Source organism: Microtus pennsylvanicus, chromosome 8 (assembly GCF_037038515.1).
Source record: "Microtus pennsylvanicus isolate mMicPen1 chromosome 8, mMicPen1.hap1, whole genome shotgun sequence".
Classification (NCBI taxonomy): Eukaryota; Metazoa; Chordata; class Mammalia; order Rodentia; family Cricetidae; genus Microtus; species Microtus pennsylvanicus.
In genome coordinates this window covers 26,480,237-26,501,859 of record NC_134586.1, presented here as the reverse complement: position 1 = coordinate 26,501,859, position 21,623 = coordinate 26,480,237, and the positions used below count along the sequence as shown (strand labels likewise).

At 42.7% G+C, this 21,623-nt stretch overlaps 1 protein-coding gene and 1 pseudogene across 5 annotated transcripts in view; both read left to right on the top strand.

The window, feature by feature from the left end:
- Nucleotides 1-261: 261 nt before the first annotated feature.
- The window catches only part of Cecr2 (CECR2 histone acetyl-lysine reader), a 117,328-nt gene continuing 95,966 nt past the window's right edge, over nt 262-21,623 (top strand). For all 5 annotated transcript variants that reach the window (XM_075982922.1, XM_075982923.1, XM_075982921.1 and 2 more), the window contains exon 1: nt 262-620. In XM_075982922.1, coding sequence (XP_075839037.1) covers nt 495-620 — 126 coding nt within the window. In that variant the 5' untranslated portion in view covers nt 262-494. The remainder of the gene's footprint in view (nt 621-21,623) is intronic.
- Nucleotides 1,048-21,623, top strand: part of LOC142855705 (voltage-dependent calcium channel subunit alpha-2/delta-4 pseudogene) — a 32,089-nt pseudogene continuing 11,513 nt past the window's right edge.

Genomic DNA, 21,623 nt, shown 5'->3' with positions numbered 1-21,623 from the left:
CCCCCCTACCCGCCCGCCTGCAGGCAGCGCGCGGCCCCCTCCGCGTCACGCGCGGCCCCTCCCGGGAGGGCGCGGCTGGCCCGCTCCCCCTCCCCCCCGCCCCGGTGCAGCTGTCCGCGCCGGGGTGGGGGCGGGGTTGTTGTTGTGGTGCGCGCCGGCCCCGCCCCCTCCTCGTGGGCGGCCCCTCCCCCAGGCCTCCTCCGGGCCCCCTCCCCACCCCCAGCCCCATCTGTTTTCCTCCGCGCTGAGTGGATTATATTGTATGGGACTAGGGGCGGCCGCACGGCCGCGGCGGGACGGGGCGAGCGCGCGGCCCCCGCCGGCTGCCGGAGCAGCGGCCGCTTCAGTGACTCGGCCCGCCGCCCCCCGCCCGGCGCGCCTCAGCTTGTGCTCACGCCGAGCGGCGGGAGCCGCCGCGCGCTGAGAGGCGCTGCCCGCGGCCGGAGTCGGAGCTGGGGAGAGCGGGCGGGCGAGCGGGCGAGCGCGGCGGGGAGATGTGCCCGGAGGAGGGCGGCGCGGCCGGGCTGGGCGAGCTCCGCTCCTGGTGGGAAGTCCCGGCCATCGCGCACTTCTGCTCGCTCTTTCGCACGGCGTTCCGCCTGCCCGACTTCGAGATTGAGGTGAGTGGCGGGCGCTGCGCCCTTTCTCCGCGCTTCTCCGCGGGGAGTCGCGGGCCGCCGACTTGGCGCGGAGTGCGGGCGGCGAGGGGGCTCGGCGGCGGGCACGAGGCTGGCGACCGGCACGGGCTCCCCGCGGCCCCGCGCGCTCTCGCAGGCGGGGGTCGAGGCAGCTTTTGTCGGCGCGGGACCCCGGGGCTCTCCCGGGACTTCTCGGCCGGCCCGAGGGCGAGAGTGCGCGCGCGCTCCCCGCGGGAGCTGTTCGGACGGGGACGGGGTGCGGGCGCACGAGCGGGGGCCGCTGCGGCCGGGCGGGAGTGGCCCCGGGCAGGGTCTGCGGTGCTCGGGAGACGCTCGCCCGGGGCGCACTTGGCCGACTGGCCGAGGCCCGTAACTCTCGGCTCTTTCAGTCAACTTCGGGCGGGCGGGGATGGGGCCTGGGCTTGGGGCGTTCTCCTTGTGGCACCGCCTGGCGCTCACCGTCGCCCGGGACGCCGAGGCTGTAGAGGGAAAGTTTGGGTACCCCCCCCCCCAAAAAAAAAAACCCCAGCTCCTCTTCTGAGGAACGTGCAGTGCAGCTCTTCGGGTAGCTCGCTCTCTGAGTTGATTTCGCCACCATTATTCCCCCGGGCGAGCGAGGGAAGGGATGGCTTTCTGGCCGGGCCGAAGGTGCTTTGTGATAACTGGACTAAAATTGGAGGGTCCTAGCGGCAAGGACAGTGGCGGGAGTGTGGGAAACGGAATGTGTAACACGGCCCAAAGCAGCCGCAGCATCTCATCTTTATTTTTTTGGATGGAGGTGTGAAATATATGATTGGTTGGCAGGTTGAGTTGCTTTCTTTCCTATGGTAATCTGTGTTGTGACTTAACCACCTTTTTCGTGGGACAAAGGTACACGGAACTCTCGGTCAGTTTATTGTTTTCAGTTCTGTGGATGGCTTTACAATTGAAGTAGTCGAGATTAAAGTAATTTAATTGGAAGTTCTGACCGTTGTGATTGCCTCTCCACCCCCATGAACTTTGCTGTTAATTTGTTGACTCCTGGGGTCCTTGCACACCTTTATTTTTAAAGTCAGCTGTGTTTGCAGAAATATTATTTGCTTCTCCTATGAATGAAGCGTGGGAACTTGATCTTGTTGCGGACTTAATGAAATCGGAAAGCTAAAATGGTCCCAAGAGCTGGGTTAGGAGAATGAAAAGGACTGTAGATTGAAACTAGGTCCGCTCGTTGGCTTTTGGAGGTACTTTTAAACAATGCGAGTAGGTTGGTAGGATTCTTAGTTCTTCAGGTCATGGACTTCTCCACGTTGTAGGAAAAATTCACGAACCCTCAAAACATTTGTTTACAAAGTTTGAACATGGATGTAACGAACATTTTTGTGATGAAATTTTGTAGTGAAATCGGACTACAAAGACCAACGATTTGGGAATCTTAACGGGCGGGGAAGGAATACTTAACGCTTGTGATGTCCTGTGTTTCCTTTTAGTTGGTGGGAAATCCTGAGCAGTGTAATTAAATCCTGCTGCTCAAAATGGTGGCCGCCCTGTGTGGGGCGCTGCTTGTGACAGTGCCTGTTGGGTGCTGGTAAACCTGTCCTCAGCCCTTTTCTTCATTCAGAAGAAGTAAGTAGATGTGCCGGATTACAGATTGAGTGCATTTGAAGAACACTGCCGTTGGGGGGAAAATGCCACCTTTAGAAGTCCTTGTTTACCCATTTTGTTGATGGAAAAGTAGAGGAAACTCATTTTGCTTTAATTATTCTCACTATATTTAGAGTAACTTCTTAATTTCTATCCTAAGTAGTAAACGTGAGGTTTCTCAGTGTTAGATGGCCTAATTTCTCTAGGCAATGTAAGTTCTTACTGTCCTTTAGATGGTCTACATGACTTGGTGTCTTTTAATTCTAGTTGTTAAAAAAATTTATGTTAGCCGGGCAGTGATGGCGAATGCCTTTAATCCCAACACTCAGGAGGTAGAGGCAGGCGGATCTCTGTGAGTTCGAGGACAGCCTGGTCTAGAGAGCTAGTTCCAAGATAGGCTCCAAAGCTACAGAGAAACTCTGTCTCGAAAAACCAAAATAACAATAATAATAATAACAATAATAATAATGTTGTATGGGTGTGTCTGTGTCAGGGAGTTTTGTGGAGGTCAGAGGACAATTTGAGGAAATTGATTCTCTCTCTCCATATGAGAGCCCAGGAATCGAACTCAGGTTGTCTGGCGAGGTCCCATTTTCCTTCACAGGGAGCCTTAGCCCCTTTCTCTGATCTAGTGTTTCTTGAAAGAGAAGAGACCCTCTTGTCAGTTAAAAGTTTGCGTATGCGCTATCTTAAAAACATTCAACCACGTTAATATCCTGATTCCAACATGTACCTACTTTAAATACTACCAAACATTTCTCCCCTCCCCTATGGAGATTAGTGAGTGTGTAATAAATGGTAATGACTATCTCCTCCTATACCTGTAGTTCCTATTTAGGAACCTAATTTAGGGTTTTGAATAGTTATGAAAAGATGAACTATCTAAAATTCTTATTCTCTAAGAAATTTGGCCCATCAACAATGCAGACAGAATTCCCCAAAGACACCATCAGTAAATTTGTTTTTGGTTTTCTTAGGTGATTTGAAACACATCAACTAGTTTATTGGTTAGACTTACAGTGCAGTGTTAGACCTTCTTTTAAAGTAAAAATATACCAGTGATGAGCTGTATGTACCTGGTGGGCATGTGGGAAAACTCTGTAGTTCTATTACACTTTTTTTTTTTTTTTTTTTTTTTTTTTTGGTTTTTTGAGACAGGGTTTCTCTGTGGCTTTGGAGCCTGTCCTGGAACTTGCTATGTAGACCAGGCTGGTCTCGAACTCACAGAGATCGGTCTGCCTCTGCCTCCCGAGATCATTTCTTTAAAAGAGTCAACATACTTGACTTCAGTTCGTGTAGGGGGTGGTGCTGGGGATTGAACTCAGGGTTTTTATACACGCTAGGCAGGTACTGTGTCACTGAACAGTCTTTCCCAGCCCTTTTTTTTTCTTTCTATTCCTTTTGGGTTTCTTAGGACAGGGTTTCTGTGTTGCCCTGGCTATCTTGGAATTCACTGTGTAGACCAGGCTGGCCTGAACTCAGAGATCCACTTGCTTCTGCCTCCCTAGCGCTGGGATTAAAGGTGTGCACCACCACCACCTGACATTTTCTGATTTTAAAAACTACACGAACATTATATAGAGCTTAAGTTTTTGCAAAATACAAATAAAAGAGTTAAAATAACGCAAGTCCCCAAATGGGGGAAAGCTGGTAACATAAAATGAAAAATCTTCTGTTACTGTGTTTAGAAAGTCCTATATTCCAGATAGGTTTGTGCTAGCTTTTTCAGAAGAGGCTAGAATGTAGTTAGACGTTAATAGGTTAGAGATATTACATTCAGTATTTAATTATCATTAAACATTTACTATATGTTGCTTTTTTGATGTAATGGCACTGAACCCAGGGTTCTAACACATGCTAGGGACTAAGCTACAACCCTGCCTAGTCCTTATTTTTTAAGAGTCTCACTCTGGGCCAGGCAGTGTTGGCGCATACCTTTAGTCCCAGCACTTGGGAGACAGATGCAGGTGGATCTCAGTGAGTTTCACGCCAGCCTGGTCTACCGAGTGAGTTTTAGGACAGGCTCCAAAGCTACACAGAGAAACGCTGCAGCCAAGGTTGGTGAAGAGCTTCTCTAGTATTTTGAGATATAGACATGAACCATCTAGTCATCAAAACTGCTCATCCTTGGTCTCCTTGGCCATATTAGCTGATAATAGAATCCAGTTATATATGATTTAGTAAAAGCCAAATGTTTTGTATTTAATATTGTAGTGGATTAGTTGAGTTTGTATTGATTTGAAACAAAGATATTTGAGCTTTTTGAAGATTTGAGGTTTGTTCCAAATTGAAGTAAGGCAACATGGAACAGAATGATTTTCCATAACCGTATAGAGCATTGGTTCTCAACCTGTGGGTCCCGACTCTTGGGGTTGAATGAACCTTTCACTGGAGTCCCCTAAGACCATTGAAAAACACAGACATTTACATTACAGTTATGAAGTAGCAACAAATAATTTTATGGTTGGGGGTCACCACAAGAGGAACAGTATTAGGGGGCATAGCATTAGGAAGGTCGTTATAGAGAGATGATGGAGCTGGGGCAGGGCTGGAGTGCTGCCTCCAAGTAGATGTTTAGAATGTTTACATGGGTTTGAGTGGTTTGTATACTAGCTGAAGCCTGATGAATTTTTTTTCTGCCTACCTTTCTTGCCTTACTGTTTTCTGCCTTGTGTCTTCTTCCTAGTTGTGATTGTGTGTCTGAAGTCCCCCTCAGCAGCATAACGTGGGGCCAATATATAGAGCTTTGTAATCTGTTTCTAGCTCCTTCATCAAGAGAATGAGCCATGAATTATAATTAACACAAGCAATAAGATTTGCTGAAATTTAAACGTGTTAGTTGTATCAGGTGTGTTCAGGGATGGGTAACAGATTTTGTTGATGTATAGGTACGAATGCTGTCAGGGTGGGGATTAGACTTAACATTTTAATCAAATTCTAAAAGAGATCTTTAAACTATTTGAAGATTAAATGAGATCTATATTGGAGTGGACTGAACCTGGAGGACTATCTGTTCTAGATCAGCCTAGACCAAAAAAGCAACCCCCCCCCCCCCAATGTAGAGTACCTAATTATAGGAAAGAATAGTTTTGTCTGATTAGGGAACTCAGAAGCTATTTCATGACCCAAGACTCACTGGACTAGGAATTACAAAAGTGTTTAGAAGTATGAGGGATCAATTCTAGGGCCTGGACATAATCCAGCCACAACTGAGCCTATTCCCTCTCAGGAAACTTGGATTGTAATGGTGTCCTTAATTTAACTAGTCCTGTGACCTGGAGCAGGTTAAAGTAATGTAGTAAGTGAGACATACAGTATTGTATACTTTTAAAATACCAACTCATTATCCTTAGCTGCCTTTAGCCAGGGGTAGAGGTTACCCTCGTTTTACAGATGTGGAAATTGAAAGTTTGGCAAGGCTTGGTGTTTGCATAAGAATACCCACCTTGGTCCAGGGTTTTTACCCAAAGTCTCTGCCACTGTGTCAGTTCTGTGGAGATTTTCAGTTTCTGTAGTGAAAACAGATTCTGTAGTGCAAGTCTGGAGTTTCTTGGTTCAAAAGATCCTTTATTTTACATTAGGTGTGTATATATGATGTGTATGTATTGCATATGTGGGGGTCAGAGGACAAGATGGAGTGCTGGTCTTGGCCTCACCTTGTTTGAGATGTCTGGTGGCCCTAAGATGTGTTCTGGGGATCTCATTAGGTTTCCATGGCAAGCATTTTATAAAACCACTCAACCATCTCCTTACCCCATTTTTTTAGTTTTATTTTTGAGACTTTTTATTTTATTTTATTTTTATTTTTTTGAGACAAGGTTTTTCTGTAGCCCTGGCTGTCCTGGAACTCACTTCTGTGGACCAGGCTGGCTTTGAACTCTGCTTCACCTGCCTTTTCCTCTTGAGTACTGGGATTAAAGGTGTTTACCACCACTGCCAGATGAGACAGGGTCGTGTTTTTTTTACTCTGTAACCCAGGCTGGTTTAGAATTTGCTATAATTCTCTTGCCTTAGCCTTTTGGGAATGCTGAGTCAAGAGTAAGTCCTGTTGTCTGCTGGAGATTATTTCTATCAACAAACATCTATAAAGCATCTGTGCTAGCAGGGTATGAGCTGATGGAGGTACTGCTATGTGTATAACACAAAAAATACGTGCTCTCAGGGTGGTCTAGATGCCTCAGTGCATGAAAGGGTTAACAGCTGGGCGGTGGTGGTACACGCCTCTGAGGCAGAGGCAGGTGGAGCTCTGAGTTGAGACCAGCCTGGTCTACAAGAGCTGGTTTCCAGGACAGAAACTAGGTTCCAAAGCTACAGAGAAACCCTGCCTCGTGGTGGGGGTGGGGATGGGGAAACAACAAGAAAAACAACAACCAAGCTTGAAGACTTGAATTTGAGCCTTGAACCAACGTGGTAGGTAGGAGGGGAGAACCAACCCCTTCAGTTTTTCCTCTGACCTCCATGTTTTGAGCGTTGTACACACATATAAACACACTAATTTTTTTCCTGAGACAGGGTTTTTCTGTTAGCCCTAGTTATCCTCAAACTCAGTAGAACTGCCTGCCTCTATTCCAAGAGTTGTGATTAAAGGTGTGAGCCACAATGGACAGATAACACAAAATAAATCAATAAAAATAAAATTTAGAAAGTACCTGCCCTCTTAGTGAACAAATGCTACAATACGTCCCAGGGTTTAGGACGTGAAGTCTAGGGAAGTTTGTAAAGAGAGGTTGGTGACTTGCTGAGATAGCTTTGAGTGGAACTGAGATAAGTGCTTTAAAATGATTTAAAGGTGTGATTTAAGGGTGTGGTGACACACTCCTTTATTTTTTTTTAAATATTTATTTATTATGTATACAATATTCTGTCTGTATGCTTGAAGGCCAGAAGAGGGCGCCAGACCTCTTTACAGATGGTTGTGAGCCACCATGTGGTTGCTGGGAATTGAACTCAGGACCTTTGGAAGAGCAGGCAATGCTCTTAACCACTGAACCGTCTATCCAGCCCCCTGACACACTCCTTTAATCCCCTCACTTTGGAGCAGTGCAGAGTTCAAGGCCAGCCTGGTCTACTGAGCCAGCCAGGACTCTATACAAGGCCCTGTTTCAAAAACAGAAACAAGTTCTTTTTAAAATTATTTTTATGTGTATAGGTATTTCTCCTACGTGCATGTGTCTGGTGCCCTCAGATGCCAGAAGAGGATGTAGGATCCTCAGGACTGGAGTTACAGAAGGCTGTTAACCATCACATGGGTGCTGAGAATCGAACCTGGGTCCTCTGGAAAACAGCAAGGGCTCTTAACTGCTGAGCCATCTGTCCAGTCCCCTTATACAGTGTATTTAATGTAAAACATGTGGTGTGTATTCTGGATTGGCTTAGAACTTGTAGCTATCATCTTATTACAGTTGTGTACTGTCTTGGTACATGGGAGACCATTTTTAAAACCTTCTGCTTTCTATCCTCTTGAAGAGTCAGAAATCCCCTCTTTATCTATTGAGGAAAGATAGGAACAGGATATGAGTTACAGAAGGGCCAGTCCGTAATGCAAGCTGGTGAAATCCTTTTTTAATGGAATCCTCACAGAGTAATGTGCTGTCACCTTTTTGGTTTTTCAAACATTTTAAGAGGAGAGGCTTTGTAGCTCCCTGCTCCCCTCTGGGGGGGGGGGGGTGGACTTCAGAGGAGAAGTTGGGACCTCCTACAGTTGTAGAAAGATTGGTTCCCCTCTCATCCATGAAGGACACTCCATGTTGGTTTGGTGTTTGTTTGCCTTATCACTGACGGTAAATTCAACCTTGCTTCATTTTCTGGAACACAATTAGGAAAGCCTAAAATTCAACTTAGATAGTAGAGCTCTTGATTGGAAAGTCTTTTTGTGTTGTTTTGTTTTGCAAGGATTTCTCTGTGTTGACTTGGCTGTTCTGAAACTCTGTAGACCAGGCTGGCCTCCAGCTCACAGAGATTTGCCTGCTTATTCCTCCCACGTGGATAGGAAAGTCTTAAGGTGGGCTTCTTGGGATGCTAAGGATCCAGAATATGAGGCTTTCTGGCAGACTGTGGAAACCATCAATGCGGAGGCAAAGTATAGCGTGTAGACAGCTAGACCTAGAACCTCTGACAGGCCAAGTCCAGACTATTACATTTCAATTTGTGAACACATATTTAAAAGGTGCTAGACAACTGGATTGTGTTTCATCCTTGTCCCCTTATATAAAGTTGTGATATTAGGAAGATTAATTCTGTTTCAAATTTGTTTTATTTTTATTTAGATTTAATTTATTTATTATAGATACAGTATTCTGCCTGCATGTATGCTTGCAGGCCAGAAAAAGGGTACCAGATCTCATTGTAGATGATTGTGAGCCACCATGTGGTTGCTGGGAATTGAACTCAGGACCTCTGGAAGAGCAGCCAGTGCTCTTTATCTCCGAGCCATCTCTCCAGTCCCTAGTTTCAGATTTGTAACATGAGAATTTCAAGCTAGCTGATTCCTGGCTATTTCCTAGGAGGGACCATTCCTTAGTATGCCTAGTACCATTGACCCAAGCAAATTATCATAGGGTAGCATGGGTTAAACTCAAGGTTACTACCTATACTCCACAAATTTATTGTACTAAATAGAAGGTGCAAATCTATACTTTCTTGGTATGTATGCTAATTACATGGATGTTTTTCTCTTTCAGTGGAAACTTGTCTGCAAGTAAGCTTCTTTGATAGGAAGCTTGACATTTTCATTATTGCTATTCTCAAACTGACAGGTTTTAATGTTTAAGATTTGGAGGGATTCTGGAGAATGAGTTCTCTAAATTAATTAATTAATTAATCAATTTATTTATTTATTTATAGGAGACAGGTTTCTCTGTTTAACAGCCCTGGCTGTCTTGGAACTCATTTTGTAGACCAGGCTGGCCTTCAATCTAGGAGAACTTCCTGCCTCACTCCCCATTGCTAGGACTAAAGGCATGCACCACCACCGCATCCAGCTTCTGAAGGAAATTTTGTTTGGTTTTTGAGACAGGATTTCTCTATAGCTTTGGAGCCTGTCCTGGAACTAGCTCTAGTAGACCAAGATCTTGTAGATAGAGATCCACCTGTCTCTGCTTCCTGAGTGCTGGTATTAAAGGCGTGTGCCACCACCACCTGGCTCTGAAGGAACTTTTGAAGGGTTTAGGTTGCTTCCTGGTATTGCAGGTGTCAGACAGCTGGTAACAGATACTTGGGTTAGCATCTCCCCTCTCCTTCCTTTCTCTTTAGAATGGGTCTCACCATGTAGACCAGATTGCCCTCAAAAATCATAAAGTACTGCTGCCGCTGCCTCTTCAGTGCTAGTATTAAAGGTGTGTGCCTCCATACCTGGTGATAAATGGATTATTTTGGTTTGGAGAGAACATGGTATTGTGATGTTGACTAAACTAGGCTATAGTGTACTTTGGAGCATTCTATGTTTCTTGTATGGAAACACTGGGCTGTGCTGGCACATGCCATTAACAGCACTAAGGAGTCAGAGGCAGGTGAATCTCTGTGAGTTCAAGACCAGCCTGGTCTGTGAGTTCCAGGACAGACAGGGCTATTCAGAAGAACTCTGCCTCTAAAACAACAACAACAACAATAATACAGCAACAACAAAAAAAAGAAAATAATATTTTAACTTGCTCACTTCTTATCTTTGGCTTTTTACCTCTTATCAGTGGTTTGTAGCTCTTCCCTTCCTTCAGTCTCTTCCCATAGAGCTGGATCTGAGGATGGGAATGCTGGGCAAGCACTGAGCTACACCTCCAGCATGCTGAGCCTTCTTTACATTTCCTTTTAACTGTGCCTGGGACTTGGCCACCCTCCTTTTGTTTTTTCTTTCATTCCATTGTTGTGCTCAACTCCTGTTGTGTGCTAGGGCCTGCTCTGGGCATGTGTTGGAGGAGGGGTCGAATTTTTTAGGCCTGTATCAAGGTGCTAAATCCCAGAATTCATAGTATTAAGCTGCTATGAAGTCAGTCGCTGCTGTAGCTTAAATGCTTTTTTTTTTTTTTTTGAAATACATGGTTCTTGGAATTCTTCCAAAGGCATATAATCTCAGAATAATACTCTTGTGTTCTGTGTCTTGTGCATCATTAGCCATATGCAGGTTTCAAATGTAATTACATAACAACACATGAGGACTAGTATTTATTTTCATGTTTAAAGTTTCTGACCTCATCAACCTTTATGAAGGTTTACATTTTACCTATGGTAGGTTTGCTGGAGTAACTGACTTGAAGGGTAGTAGGTCAGAGTATGTGGTCACCTTAAGTATACATTGATACTGTTCATGTTCTGCTAATCCCATCAGAAAGTCAGTGTAAAAATGGAGCAGTGATTCGGCCACAATGATACCAACCCTTTCACTTATTAATTTCTAAGACTGGAGTAACGGTTTAGAACTGAGAAAACTGTTAACCAGTCTTGTTGACTGGAGTAGTGATTTTGTTTTCATTCTGGCTAGTTCCTTTTAATGAATGATCATTGTTTCTGCAACAATGGCACTTGGGACAGGTTATTTGCCTGACAGAAAGTGTGTTAAATTAACAGATGTGCTCCTTTGGGGAATCCCTTTTCTTCTCCATTTCCTTTGTGTCTCTTCTCTCTTCCTGAAAGGTTATTCTTGGGTTCTTTGGGTATGAGCAGTTTTTATGAGTTCCTCGTTTAGAGAACTTCGTCTTGTAGAATAAAGAGAATTTCACTTGGTATAGTAACTGGAATTTTTGACCCATTCTTTGGGTAGTATTGGTTTGGGTTACTATCCCATACACACGTGCTACTACTATTACTGGTTTATATTATTACTCTGTGGTGTGCGCGTGGTGGGGGAGACAGAAACAGCTTGTGCCCTTGTGTATGTACCTGTGGAAGCCAGAGGTCACCTTACAGATGTTCTCCTCAATTGCTTTCCACCATTAAAAAGTTTTATTTTATTTTAATTTAAATGATTTATTTACTTATTTATTTTATTTCGTTTTTTCCTGACAGGGTTTCACTGTGTAGTGATTAATGATGTGTACCACCACCGCCTTACAATATTTATTTTTATTGTATGTGTATTGTTGTTTTGCCTGCGTGTGTGTCCCCTGGAACTGGAGTTACAGTCAATTGTGAGGTGTCATGTGGATGTTGGGAATTTAATCTGGGTCCTCCGGAAGAGCCATCAGTGCTTTTAACCATTGAGCCATCTCTCCAGCTCTTAACTTATTTTTGAAACAGAGTTTACTTATGTAGTCCTGGCCAGCCTAAACTTGCTATGTAGACCAAACTGGCCTTGAATTTACAGAGCTCTTTCTGCCTGTTTCCCAAGTGTTGGGATTACAGATGTGTGCAAGTACAGCCAATAATAATAATTTAATGATTGATTAATTATAATAGTTGCTATTTTTACTTTAGTTTTTTGTGTTTCCTTGGATGTCTTGGAAATAACTGGCTTCAGACTCAGAAATCTATCTGCCTTTGCCTCTCTCTGGTGTGCTAGGATTAAGAGTGTGTACTGTCACTCCATCTTACTATTCTTCCTTTCTTTCTCTTTCTCACTTTTTTTCTTTTTTTTTGAGACAGGGTTTCTCTGTGTTGCTTTGGAGTCTGTCCTGGAACTCACTGTGTAGACCAGGCTGGCCTCGAACTCACAGAAATCTACCTACCTCTACCTCCCGAGTACTGGGATTAAAGGCTTGTGTCAGCCCCGCCCTGCCTTACTACTATTTTGAATTTATTCTGTGTGCCTGATCACATGCCACAGCATATGTGTGTAGGACAGAATTCAACTTTCTGATGTCAGTTCTCTCCTTCCACACCTGTGTCCTTGGGATAGAATTCAAGTCACCAGGATTAGTGGTTAGTATGTTAGGTTAACCTGTTGAACCATCTCCCTGGCTCCCAAATTTTTAAAAATTTTAACTTATTTTCAGCTGAATGTGTGGCACATACCTTTAATCTCAGCATTTAGGAAGCAGAGACAGGTGGGTCTCTGAGCTGGAGGCTAGCCTGGTCTACACAGTGAATTCCAGGACAGCCAGGAAACAAAAAAAAGACTTCAATTATTGTATATCTGTGTGTCCATATGTGCATATGAGAACAGGTACCCTCAGAGTGTAAAAGGTGGCATTGGATTCCCTTGGAGCTTGGTGGTGTAGGCAGTTGGGTGCTGGGAACTGAATTTTAGTCCTCTGCAGGAGCAATTGGTTCTCTGTAGACAGATTTTTCTTTGGGCTGCCAGCTCACAAAAAAATGACTTGGAGACTTATTGTTATAATAATTTGACCTATTCGGGCAGTGGTGGTGTATACACCTTTAATACCAGCATTCTGGAGACAGAGGCAGGTGGATCTCTGTGAGTTCGAGGCTAGCCTGGTGTACAAAGCAAATTCCAGGACAGCCAGAGCTGTTATACAAAGAAACCTTGATAAAAGAAGAGCTAGTATTTGAAATTTTACATCAGTATTTTCTGTCCTCTCTGATGCTGAGGAGCAGTTTCCATACTCTAGGACTGTTAGTTTCCCAATGAGAACCTGAGTAGAAACTTACCTTTCTAGGTTTTTATCTTATTTTTAACTTATTGTTATTAGCATGTATGTAAAAGTGTGTGTGCATATGCATGCAGGTGTTCATATGCTGAAGTCCTCATGTGAAGGTCCAAGTGAAGCTTTTAGGATTCTGTTGCTTGTACTTTGTAATCCAACTTGGGTGTCGTCTTACCAGGAAGGTGCTTTTACTGCTGAGCCATCCTGTCAGCCCCACTTGTGCAGTTTTAGGTTTAGCTGTTCAGTTATTGAAGCCTGGAATAGTTCCTCTTTTAAAAGTTTCTTTCTGTTCAGTATTTGTGAGATTACTGCTTTTTTATTGTTTGCTTTAAGACAGCCTCATTGTGAAGTTTCTGGTTGGCCTTGAACACACCATCTTCAGCCATTTTTGCCACAAAGGTGTTGTCTTATATAATCATAGTACAGTTATCAAAGTCAAGGAATTAATGAGTAAGAACTGTTGACAGTAGCAATATCAAGTGCTGCCAACTGTCTTAATGATATGTGCAATTCACGTAACATTTTCTATAACATTATTTTTAATTTAAGGCAGCTCAGGCACACTTCAGACTTGCTCTTTAGCTAAGGGCCTCCTTAAACTTTGGCCCTCCTGTTTCCATTTCTGTAGTGTTAGAATTTGCAGACAAGTGCTGCAGTATTTGATTTTTTTTGTTGTTGTTGTTATTTTGTTTGTTTTTAAAACAGGGAATCTCTGTGTAATAGCCCTGGCTATCCTGAAATTTACTTTGTAAACCAGGCTGGCCTTGAATTCACAGAGATCCCTAGTGTGCTGCCACACTGGCCATTATGTAGCTTTGGGTATCCTGGACCAGACTGGCTTCCAGCTCCCAGGAATTTGCCTGCCTCTGCCTCCCATAGTGCTGTGGTGTATGCCATCATACCCAACTCCCACTTTTAAAAGCAGAGTAGCAGTGTCAGGTCTGGTGGAGCATGCCTTTAATTCTGGCATTAAGGAGGCAGAGGCAGGTGGATATCTTGAGTTCAATGCCTGGGATAGCGAGACCCTGCTTCAAAACAAATGAACAAAGCAATAAACAAAACAAAGCTGATTTTTAGTGTCTGAAGTGTCAGCTGTTTTTAGTGTGTGAATATAACTAATAAAAATCTTTCTTGGAAGATTCATCTAGCGTGAGTGTAGAGCTCAGTTTACATTTTTTCTTTTTGTTTTGAAGAATTTCAAGCATGCAGGGAAATTAAAAACAAGCAGAATTGAGCCTTTGTATGTCTTTTGACTTTAGATTCACCAATTATTGTTAACATTTTGAGACTTTAACTGTTGTTCTTTTGTGAGCCAGGCTGTGAGTTGACACTTCACCTTTCAATCATTTGTTATGTGTCTAAGAATAAGACCCATCTCTTCACTGTGACCATAAAATCATATTCACATTTGGGAAAGTGACAGTAAGTGTAAGTAACATGTACTTAGCAATCTATATTCAAATATCCTGAGTTCTCACAGTGTTTTAATAGATGTTTACCATGCTTCCAACTTGACTGTTATATTGAGTTATTAGTATGTAGTAATTACATATAGTAATGATTTTCATTATTTCATATTCATATTATGTATAACGTATTTTAATCATATTCACCTGTTACCTAGCTACCTCAAATCTAATCAGAAAGTAGTGGTTAATCCCACAGTAGTGATGGATGCCACTGTTACACCAATAAGCATACCTTGCTTAGCAGGTCATAAGAATAGCATACAAGTCTCATAGGTAAGTATAACCATCAGCATAAGCAGCATGCATAGTACCCTACGTGAAGGTGAAGGCTTCCAGTTCAGTCCCAGCTTGATTTCTGTGTCCTGTAACCAAAGTATGGTTTTCAGCAATAGCTCACCCAACAAGATGTAACAGTAGTTCGTATAGTTTTAGGAGACATAGCTGTGCTCCCCCCCCCCCCCCCCCAAACCTACCTAGGAAGTAACCTACCTAGGCACTGGGTTTTCTTTAATAATCGTATGGCTACTGGGAGCTGCTTTACCCACATAGCATAGGTACTTCTGTTCAAATTTAATTTAGAGAGCGGTTGAATGAGAATGTATGTATGTATATCTCTTGGGGATAGTGCTCATGTCAGGTTTGTTGACAAGTGACTAACTATTCACTGCATAATCCTGCTGGACCCAAACTTCCAAAAATTAGTATTTTAAGAGATTTTATACATGTACATATGTTTAAAATTTCCTTCCTTATACTCTCCTGTCCACCCTTTCTTTCTCTTCCCCCCTCCCATGGTTCCCTTTTTCCTCTTAGGCAGTTTTACTTCTACTTTGAAGTCATATATATATACGTGTGTGTGTGTATGTATATATGTTACATACACATGATTTCATGTATCTGTATAAAATCTAGGAACTACAAATGGAAGAGAATATAGTTATCTTCTGTGATTATCTCCACTGTATAACGTTTATTTTCCTACAAACAATATAACTTTGTTCTTTTTTGAGACAATTTCTCTGTGTGTAACTTTGTTCTTTTTTTTTATAATATTTTATTTATTTATTATGAATACAATGTTCTGTCTGTGTGTATGCCTGCAAGCCAGAAGAGGGCACCAGACCTCATTACAGATGGTTGTGAGCCACTATGTGGTTGCTGGGAATTGAACTCAGGACCTTTGGAAGAGCAGGCAATGCTCTTAACTGCTGAGCCATCTCTCCAGCCCCCACTTTGTTCTTTTTTGAGATAGAATTTCTCTGTGTAACCCTGACTGTCTTGGAACTAGCCCTGTAGACCAGGCTGGCCTCCATCTCAGAGATCTGCTTGCTTTAGCCTCCTGAGTGCTGGGATTAAAGGCCAGCACCACCTGGAGGGTTGTTTTTTTTTTTTTTTTTGAGACAGGGTTTTTCTGTAGCTTTGGTGCCTGTCTTGTAACTCATTGTGTAGACCATGCAGGCCTGGAACTCAAAGAGATCCACAGACCATGCAGGCCTCGAACACAAAGAGATCCACCTGTCTCTGCTTCTCAAGTGCTGGGATTAAATGTGTGCGCCCCTGGAGTTTATTTTTAAAGTTTTTGTTGTGACGTGTCTGGTGTACACATTCCATGTATGTCTGTGAGTTTCAGGAATTGAGCCCAGGTTATCAGGTTTTATGCAGCATCTTTGTTACTTTTCTGTTGTTACAATGAAACACCTTGACCAAGGTAATTTATTTGTTTGTTTGTTTCCAGACTGGGTTTCTCTAGCTTTGGAGCCTGTCCTGGAGCAAGCTTTTATAGAGCAGGCTGGCCTTGAACTCCCCAGAGATCCACCTGCCTCTGCCTCCCCAGTGCTGGGATCAAAGGTGTGTGCCACCACTGCTTGACATCCAAGTAATTTGTAAAAGAAACCTTTAGTTTGGGATCACAGTTTCAGAGGGTGACTCCATGACCATTATGGAAGGGTACATGGTACCGGGCAAGCATGGTGCTGGGGGAGTAGCCAAAAGCTTGCGTACATCTTGCTAGAAGTACATAGTGAGGGAGAGAGAACTTGGAATGGCCTGGGCTTTTGAGACCTCATAACCTGCCCCTATTGACAACACTTCCTCCAACAACACCTTACCTCCTAATCCTTCCCAATCAGTTCCACTAACTGGGGACCAAGCATTCAAATACATGAGCTTATGGGGCCGTTCTCATTCAAATCACTACATGAAGCAAACACCTATTATATTACCTAGGAGGTATGTCACTGGTTCTTTGTTCTTTATGGCTGAAAAAAAAAATCTGTTGCCAATATACCATTATCTTTTTGTTCATTCCTGTGTTGTTGGACATCTAGATTAGTTCCATAATTTGGTAAATGTGAGTATTCCAGTCTTCCAAGGTCTGCTTTCCCACCCTTGTGACCTTCCCCCCAAAAAAGAGAAGAAAAAGGAAAAGAAAAACAAAAAAACCATGCCCAATTTGTGTCGCCCATTTTCTCACTGGAGTATGGTCTAACTCCTGGTGACCAGCCCCTTAAAGAAAACTGAGTCCTTCCCCATCCACACTTCCCATCAGAAGCCATCAGTTGTGGAGAGCTACACTTTAGCATCCTTATCACAGTTTTTAAAGGTTTTCTTCGGGGCTGGAGAAATGGCCCAGCGATTAAGAACACTGGCTACTCTTCCAGAGGACCCGGGTTCAATTCCTAGGACCCACAATGGCAGTTTGCAACTGTCTGTAACTCCATTTCCAGGGAATCCAACACCCTTACACAGACATATATAGAGGCCAAACACCAATACACATAAAATAAAATAAAAAAAAACAGTTCTCTTCAATGACTTTCTGTCTAGGCTGTTTCTTTTTGTGGGGTGGGGTGGAGGTTGTCACAGAAGCCTTCTGTGTTTCATAACTGAGTCTGCAGTCATCAATACCACTGCAAAAGTAGCTCAGGGGAGTACTTTTAAGTGGGTTGAAGTAAAGTTGACTATTCTCATAATAGGTAAAAAAATGGGTAAAATGATTTATATTTCAAGCAGTAGAAGTTAAACAACAACAGCAACAAAACCCCACAGCTTCTTGGAGTAACACTAGTCCACACAATGCTCAAGTTGTAGACAAGCTGCTTACTTTCTGAGTCTCAGCTTCTTCATTGACAGAGTTGTTCATTGCTTAGTCCTGGGAGTTAAGATGAAATTTGAAATAACAAAGGTCTCAACCTACTTAGTAGTAGTTAGTATTAATGGTAATAGTATATTTTTCTTAAATATTTATTTAAAACTAAATTTAATTTATGTTTTGTATCTGACTTTTGTCTACATGGATGCATATGCATTCTATCGTTGGATGTCAGAGGCCTCAGATCTGGAACTGGAATTAGGGATGGTTGTGACCTGTCAAGTGTATGCTGGGAATACAGTTGGGGTCCTCTGCAAGAGCAAGTACTCTTAACCACTGAGTTATCCCTGTAGTTCCATGTATTGGTTTGAATAAAAATGGCCCCCTAGCCTCCTAGTAAGTGGCACTATTAGGAGGTGTGGTCTTAGATATGGTCTCATTGGAGAAAGTGTGTGTGTGGGTGGCTCGAGCCAGGCCCAGTGTGACTCTTCCTGTTGTGGGCTGATCCAGATGTTGAGTTTTGGCTCCTTTTCCAGCTCCATGTTGTGTTTCCTGCCATGATGACAATAAATTAAACTTTTAAATTGTAAGCCATCCCCAATTAAATGTTTTCCTTTATAAGACTTACCGTGGTCATGGCATCTCTCACAGCATAAACATTCCACTATTTATTTCTTATTTGTACGTGAATGCCTACAGGAGACCAGAAGAGGGTGTTGTATCCCTTGTATCTGGAGTTACAGTTCGTTGTGAGGTCTCCAGTGTAGGTAGATGTTGGGAGTCAAGCTCAGGACCTTAGGAAGAGCAGGAAATGGTGGGGGACAATTTTGTATTTTGTCAACTATGTTTTAAATAAATGCTGATTGGCTGGCAACCAGATAAGGAGTAGAGGTGGGGCAAGGAGAAAAGAATAATTCTGGGAAGAAGGAAGCTCTTTCTGCAGTCCTGCCCAGACCACCAAAGAAGCAGGATGTGACCTGCCCCGCTAAGAAAGGTACTGAGCCATGTGGCTAACATAGATAAAAATAATGGGTTAATATAAGTTATAAGAGCTAATACAAAGCCTGAGCTAATGGGTCAATCAGTTTATAAATTATGTAGACCTCTGTGTGATTTTCTTCGGGGGTTAGCAGCTGTGGGATCTGGGCAGGACAGAAACCCCAACAATCAGGCCCTCATGTTACAGAATGGCACCCAATGTATTTTGTTTGTTTGCTTTGTTATTTATTCATCCACCCACCTATTTATTTATCTGTTTGTTTGTTTATTATTTACCTCTGAGACAGGGTTTCTCTGTGTCACAGACCTGGTTGTTCTAGAACTTAGAGATCCTTCTGCCTCTGCCTTCCTAGTGCTGGGATTAAAGGCATGTGCCAGCATTGCCTGCTTTGGGTAGTGATAGTATTACATTTCTTTTTAATTAATTCTAATTTCTTAGATAATTTCTGCAGAGTGATGGTGGTACATACCTTTAATCTCAGAGGCAGAGGCAGGTGGATCTCTGAGTTTGAAGCCAGCCTGCTCTATATAGAGTGAGCTCCAGAGTGTCCAGGATTACACAGAGAAACCCTGTCTTGAAAAACAAAGCAAAACAAGTGAACAAAGAGAGGTAGCTCCTATACCTGGTGGGGGAGGAGAAATAATAAGACAAATAATACACAATCTAAAACACAGATGGATATTTAGAAATCATACTGGTGGCTGAGTGTGGTGGCATATGTCCTTAATCCCAGCACTCTGCAGGGGGGAGAGGGAGGGAGACAGAGAGACAGAGAGATATGGGTGGGCCTCTGAGTTCTAGCCGGCCCCTCTACACAGGGAGTTCTAGGACAGCCAAGGTTTCATAGTGGACTCCGTCTCAAATCAAAACAAGACACAAGACAAACAGACAAGGAAAACAACCAAGCTCTAAATCCCTAAATATATAAGATGTATACAGTTAAAACATTATTTGAAAATTGCTGTACATGGTTGTAGTTACAGCAATGGGATCTATTTGAAATAGGCCTAAGGTATACTCTGTATATAGTGTAAATATTTATTTATTAAGTAGAAACTGATCTTTGCAGCGTAGAAAGTTCACTTTGCCATAGAATGGGCAAGGAATGAGGTGAGATGATGGCCTGAGAAGTACAGGCCATGTTAACAGTCTTATGGGACACTTTAATTATAGTTTTGCAGTAGGTGGTTGTGAATACAGACTTGGCACTGAGAAGAGGAGTTGTTACCTGGAGGAATGGCAGTTAAAACTACAGATTTCAGACCATTGAGATGCTCAGTGGATAAAAGCACTTGCTGTACATCTCTGGCCTGAGTTTGATTTTTGGGTCTTACAGTAGAAGGAGAAGACCAGCTTCACTTACACATACCATGAACATACACAGTAGTCACTTAAAAAGTTAGAAAGTTAAAAAAATTAGAACGGATTCAAGAAAGTTGTCCTCGAACCTTTACACACACTCCCCAATCACAGACATACACACTCGCACATACAGTACTAGCTGTTACTAGTCACCAGACGGTGTGTGCCAGGGGTTGTAAATACATGAATTATCTCATTTGGTGTCTATAAGAATATATATATATATATATATTTGGTTTTTCGAGACAGGGTTTCTCTGTGGCTTTGGAGCCTGTCCTGGAACTAGCTTTGTAGACCAGGCTGGTCTCGAACTCACAGAGATCCGCCTGCCTCTGCCTCCCGAGTGCTGGGATTAAAGGCATGCGCCATCATCGCCCGGCTAAGACAATATTTTTATGATAATATTGTAACTTATAGGATTTAATATAGGCTAAGAAATCATAAAGAGCCACAATTGGACAGGACTGAGCCAGATGCTGTTATTCCATGTGTAGTCCCCAGAAAATCTTTAGTGAGCTTGTGCAATGTTATTGTCTAGGCCTCATCCTGGAGCTACTCACTTTGGTTCAGCATTTAAAAAAAGTTGTCCATGTAATTTTGAACGCACATTAAAATAAGAAGACCACAGACAGGTGAGCTTATGAGGTCATCATGGGTGGTACATGGGCAGAACTCCTTTGTGATGCAGGAAAAAGCTTAGTAGGCCCTACCTCCAAACTTGTACCTTTTCCGTGATGACAGTTCTCTTTTCTTTTTCTGTATCTATTTTTCTTCTTTGGGTGAGGCAAAACACCAAATGAACATAAAAATAAATGTTAAAAACAACTCAGTTTAACACAGTATATTACATTTAGTTGTCTTCTTAATCTGTCCTTGTCACTTACAATGGATTTGTCTGTTGATGGTACTTTGTTTTCTGGGTTTTGTAATATTAAATATTTTTTAAAAAATCTAGGTGCTCATTCTGATGTTGTTTACTGACACTCTTCAGATTAACTTTTGTGTCCTTTAGATAAATGTTATTCCTTGGTAGGCCACGCCGATCGATCTATCTATCTATCTATCTATCTATCTATCTATCTATCTATCTATTCATTTATTTGACTTTCCTTCCTTCCTTCCTCTTCCTTCGACAGGGTTTTTCTGTGTATAATGTATCACATGACAATGATATGATATTAGCAATTTAAATTGTAATAAAAGAACCCCTGATTGCTCAGGCCATGTCTATAAAGTAAAATCTGATTTATAGCCAATAAAATTGAAGTAGCTTGTAAATTGATTGTTACTCAATACATTCTGACACTGGAAAAAATAAACATTTCAGAGCACTTATGACACTCCATAAAAGTTAATGCCTCATCTTTTCCTTTTCTTCTCTCTCTCTCTCTCTCTCTCTCTCTCTCTCTCTCTCTCTCTCACACACACACACACACACACATCTTGTGTTTATTAGCTACTCACTCGTGTGGTGAAATGTGAATTTAAGTTTTTTTATTTTGTTTTAGGATTCATTTTTAATTTTTATTCTTTTGAGATTATAGTATCACTACATCATTGCCTCCTTCCCCCCTTTTTCTCTAAACACTTCCATATTGTCCTTGTTAAAATTCTTGGCTTTTGTTGTTTTGTTTTTTGTATTTTGAGTGTCAGGGTTTCTCTCTGTAACAGCCCTGGCTGTCCTGGAACTTGCTTTGTAGACCAGGCTGGCCTTTAACTCGCTGATACCTACCTGTCTCTGCCTCCCTGGGATTAAAGGCACCTGCCACTACCGTCCAGCATCTTGGCCTCTTTTTTTTCTCCGTTAATTGTTGTTACACACACACTCTCACACATATATAGCTAAATACATAGGTACAACCTACTCAGTCTGTTCAATGTTACTTGTATGTATGTTTTTAGAACTGA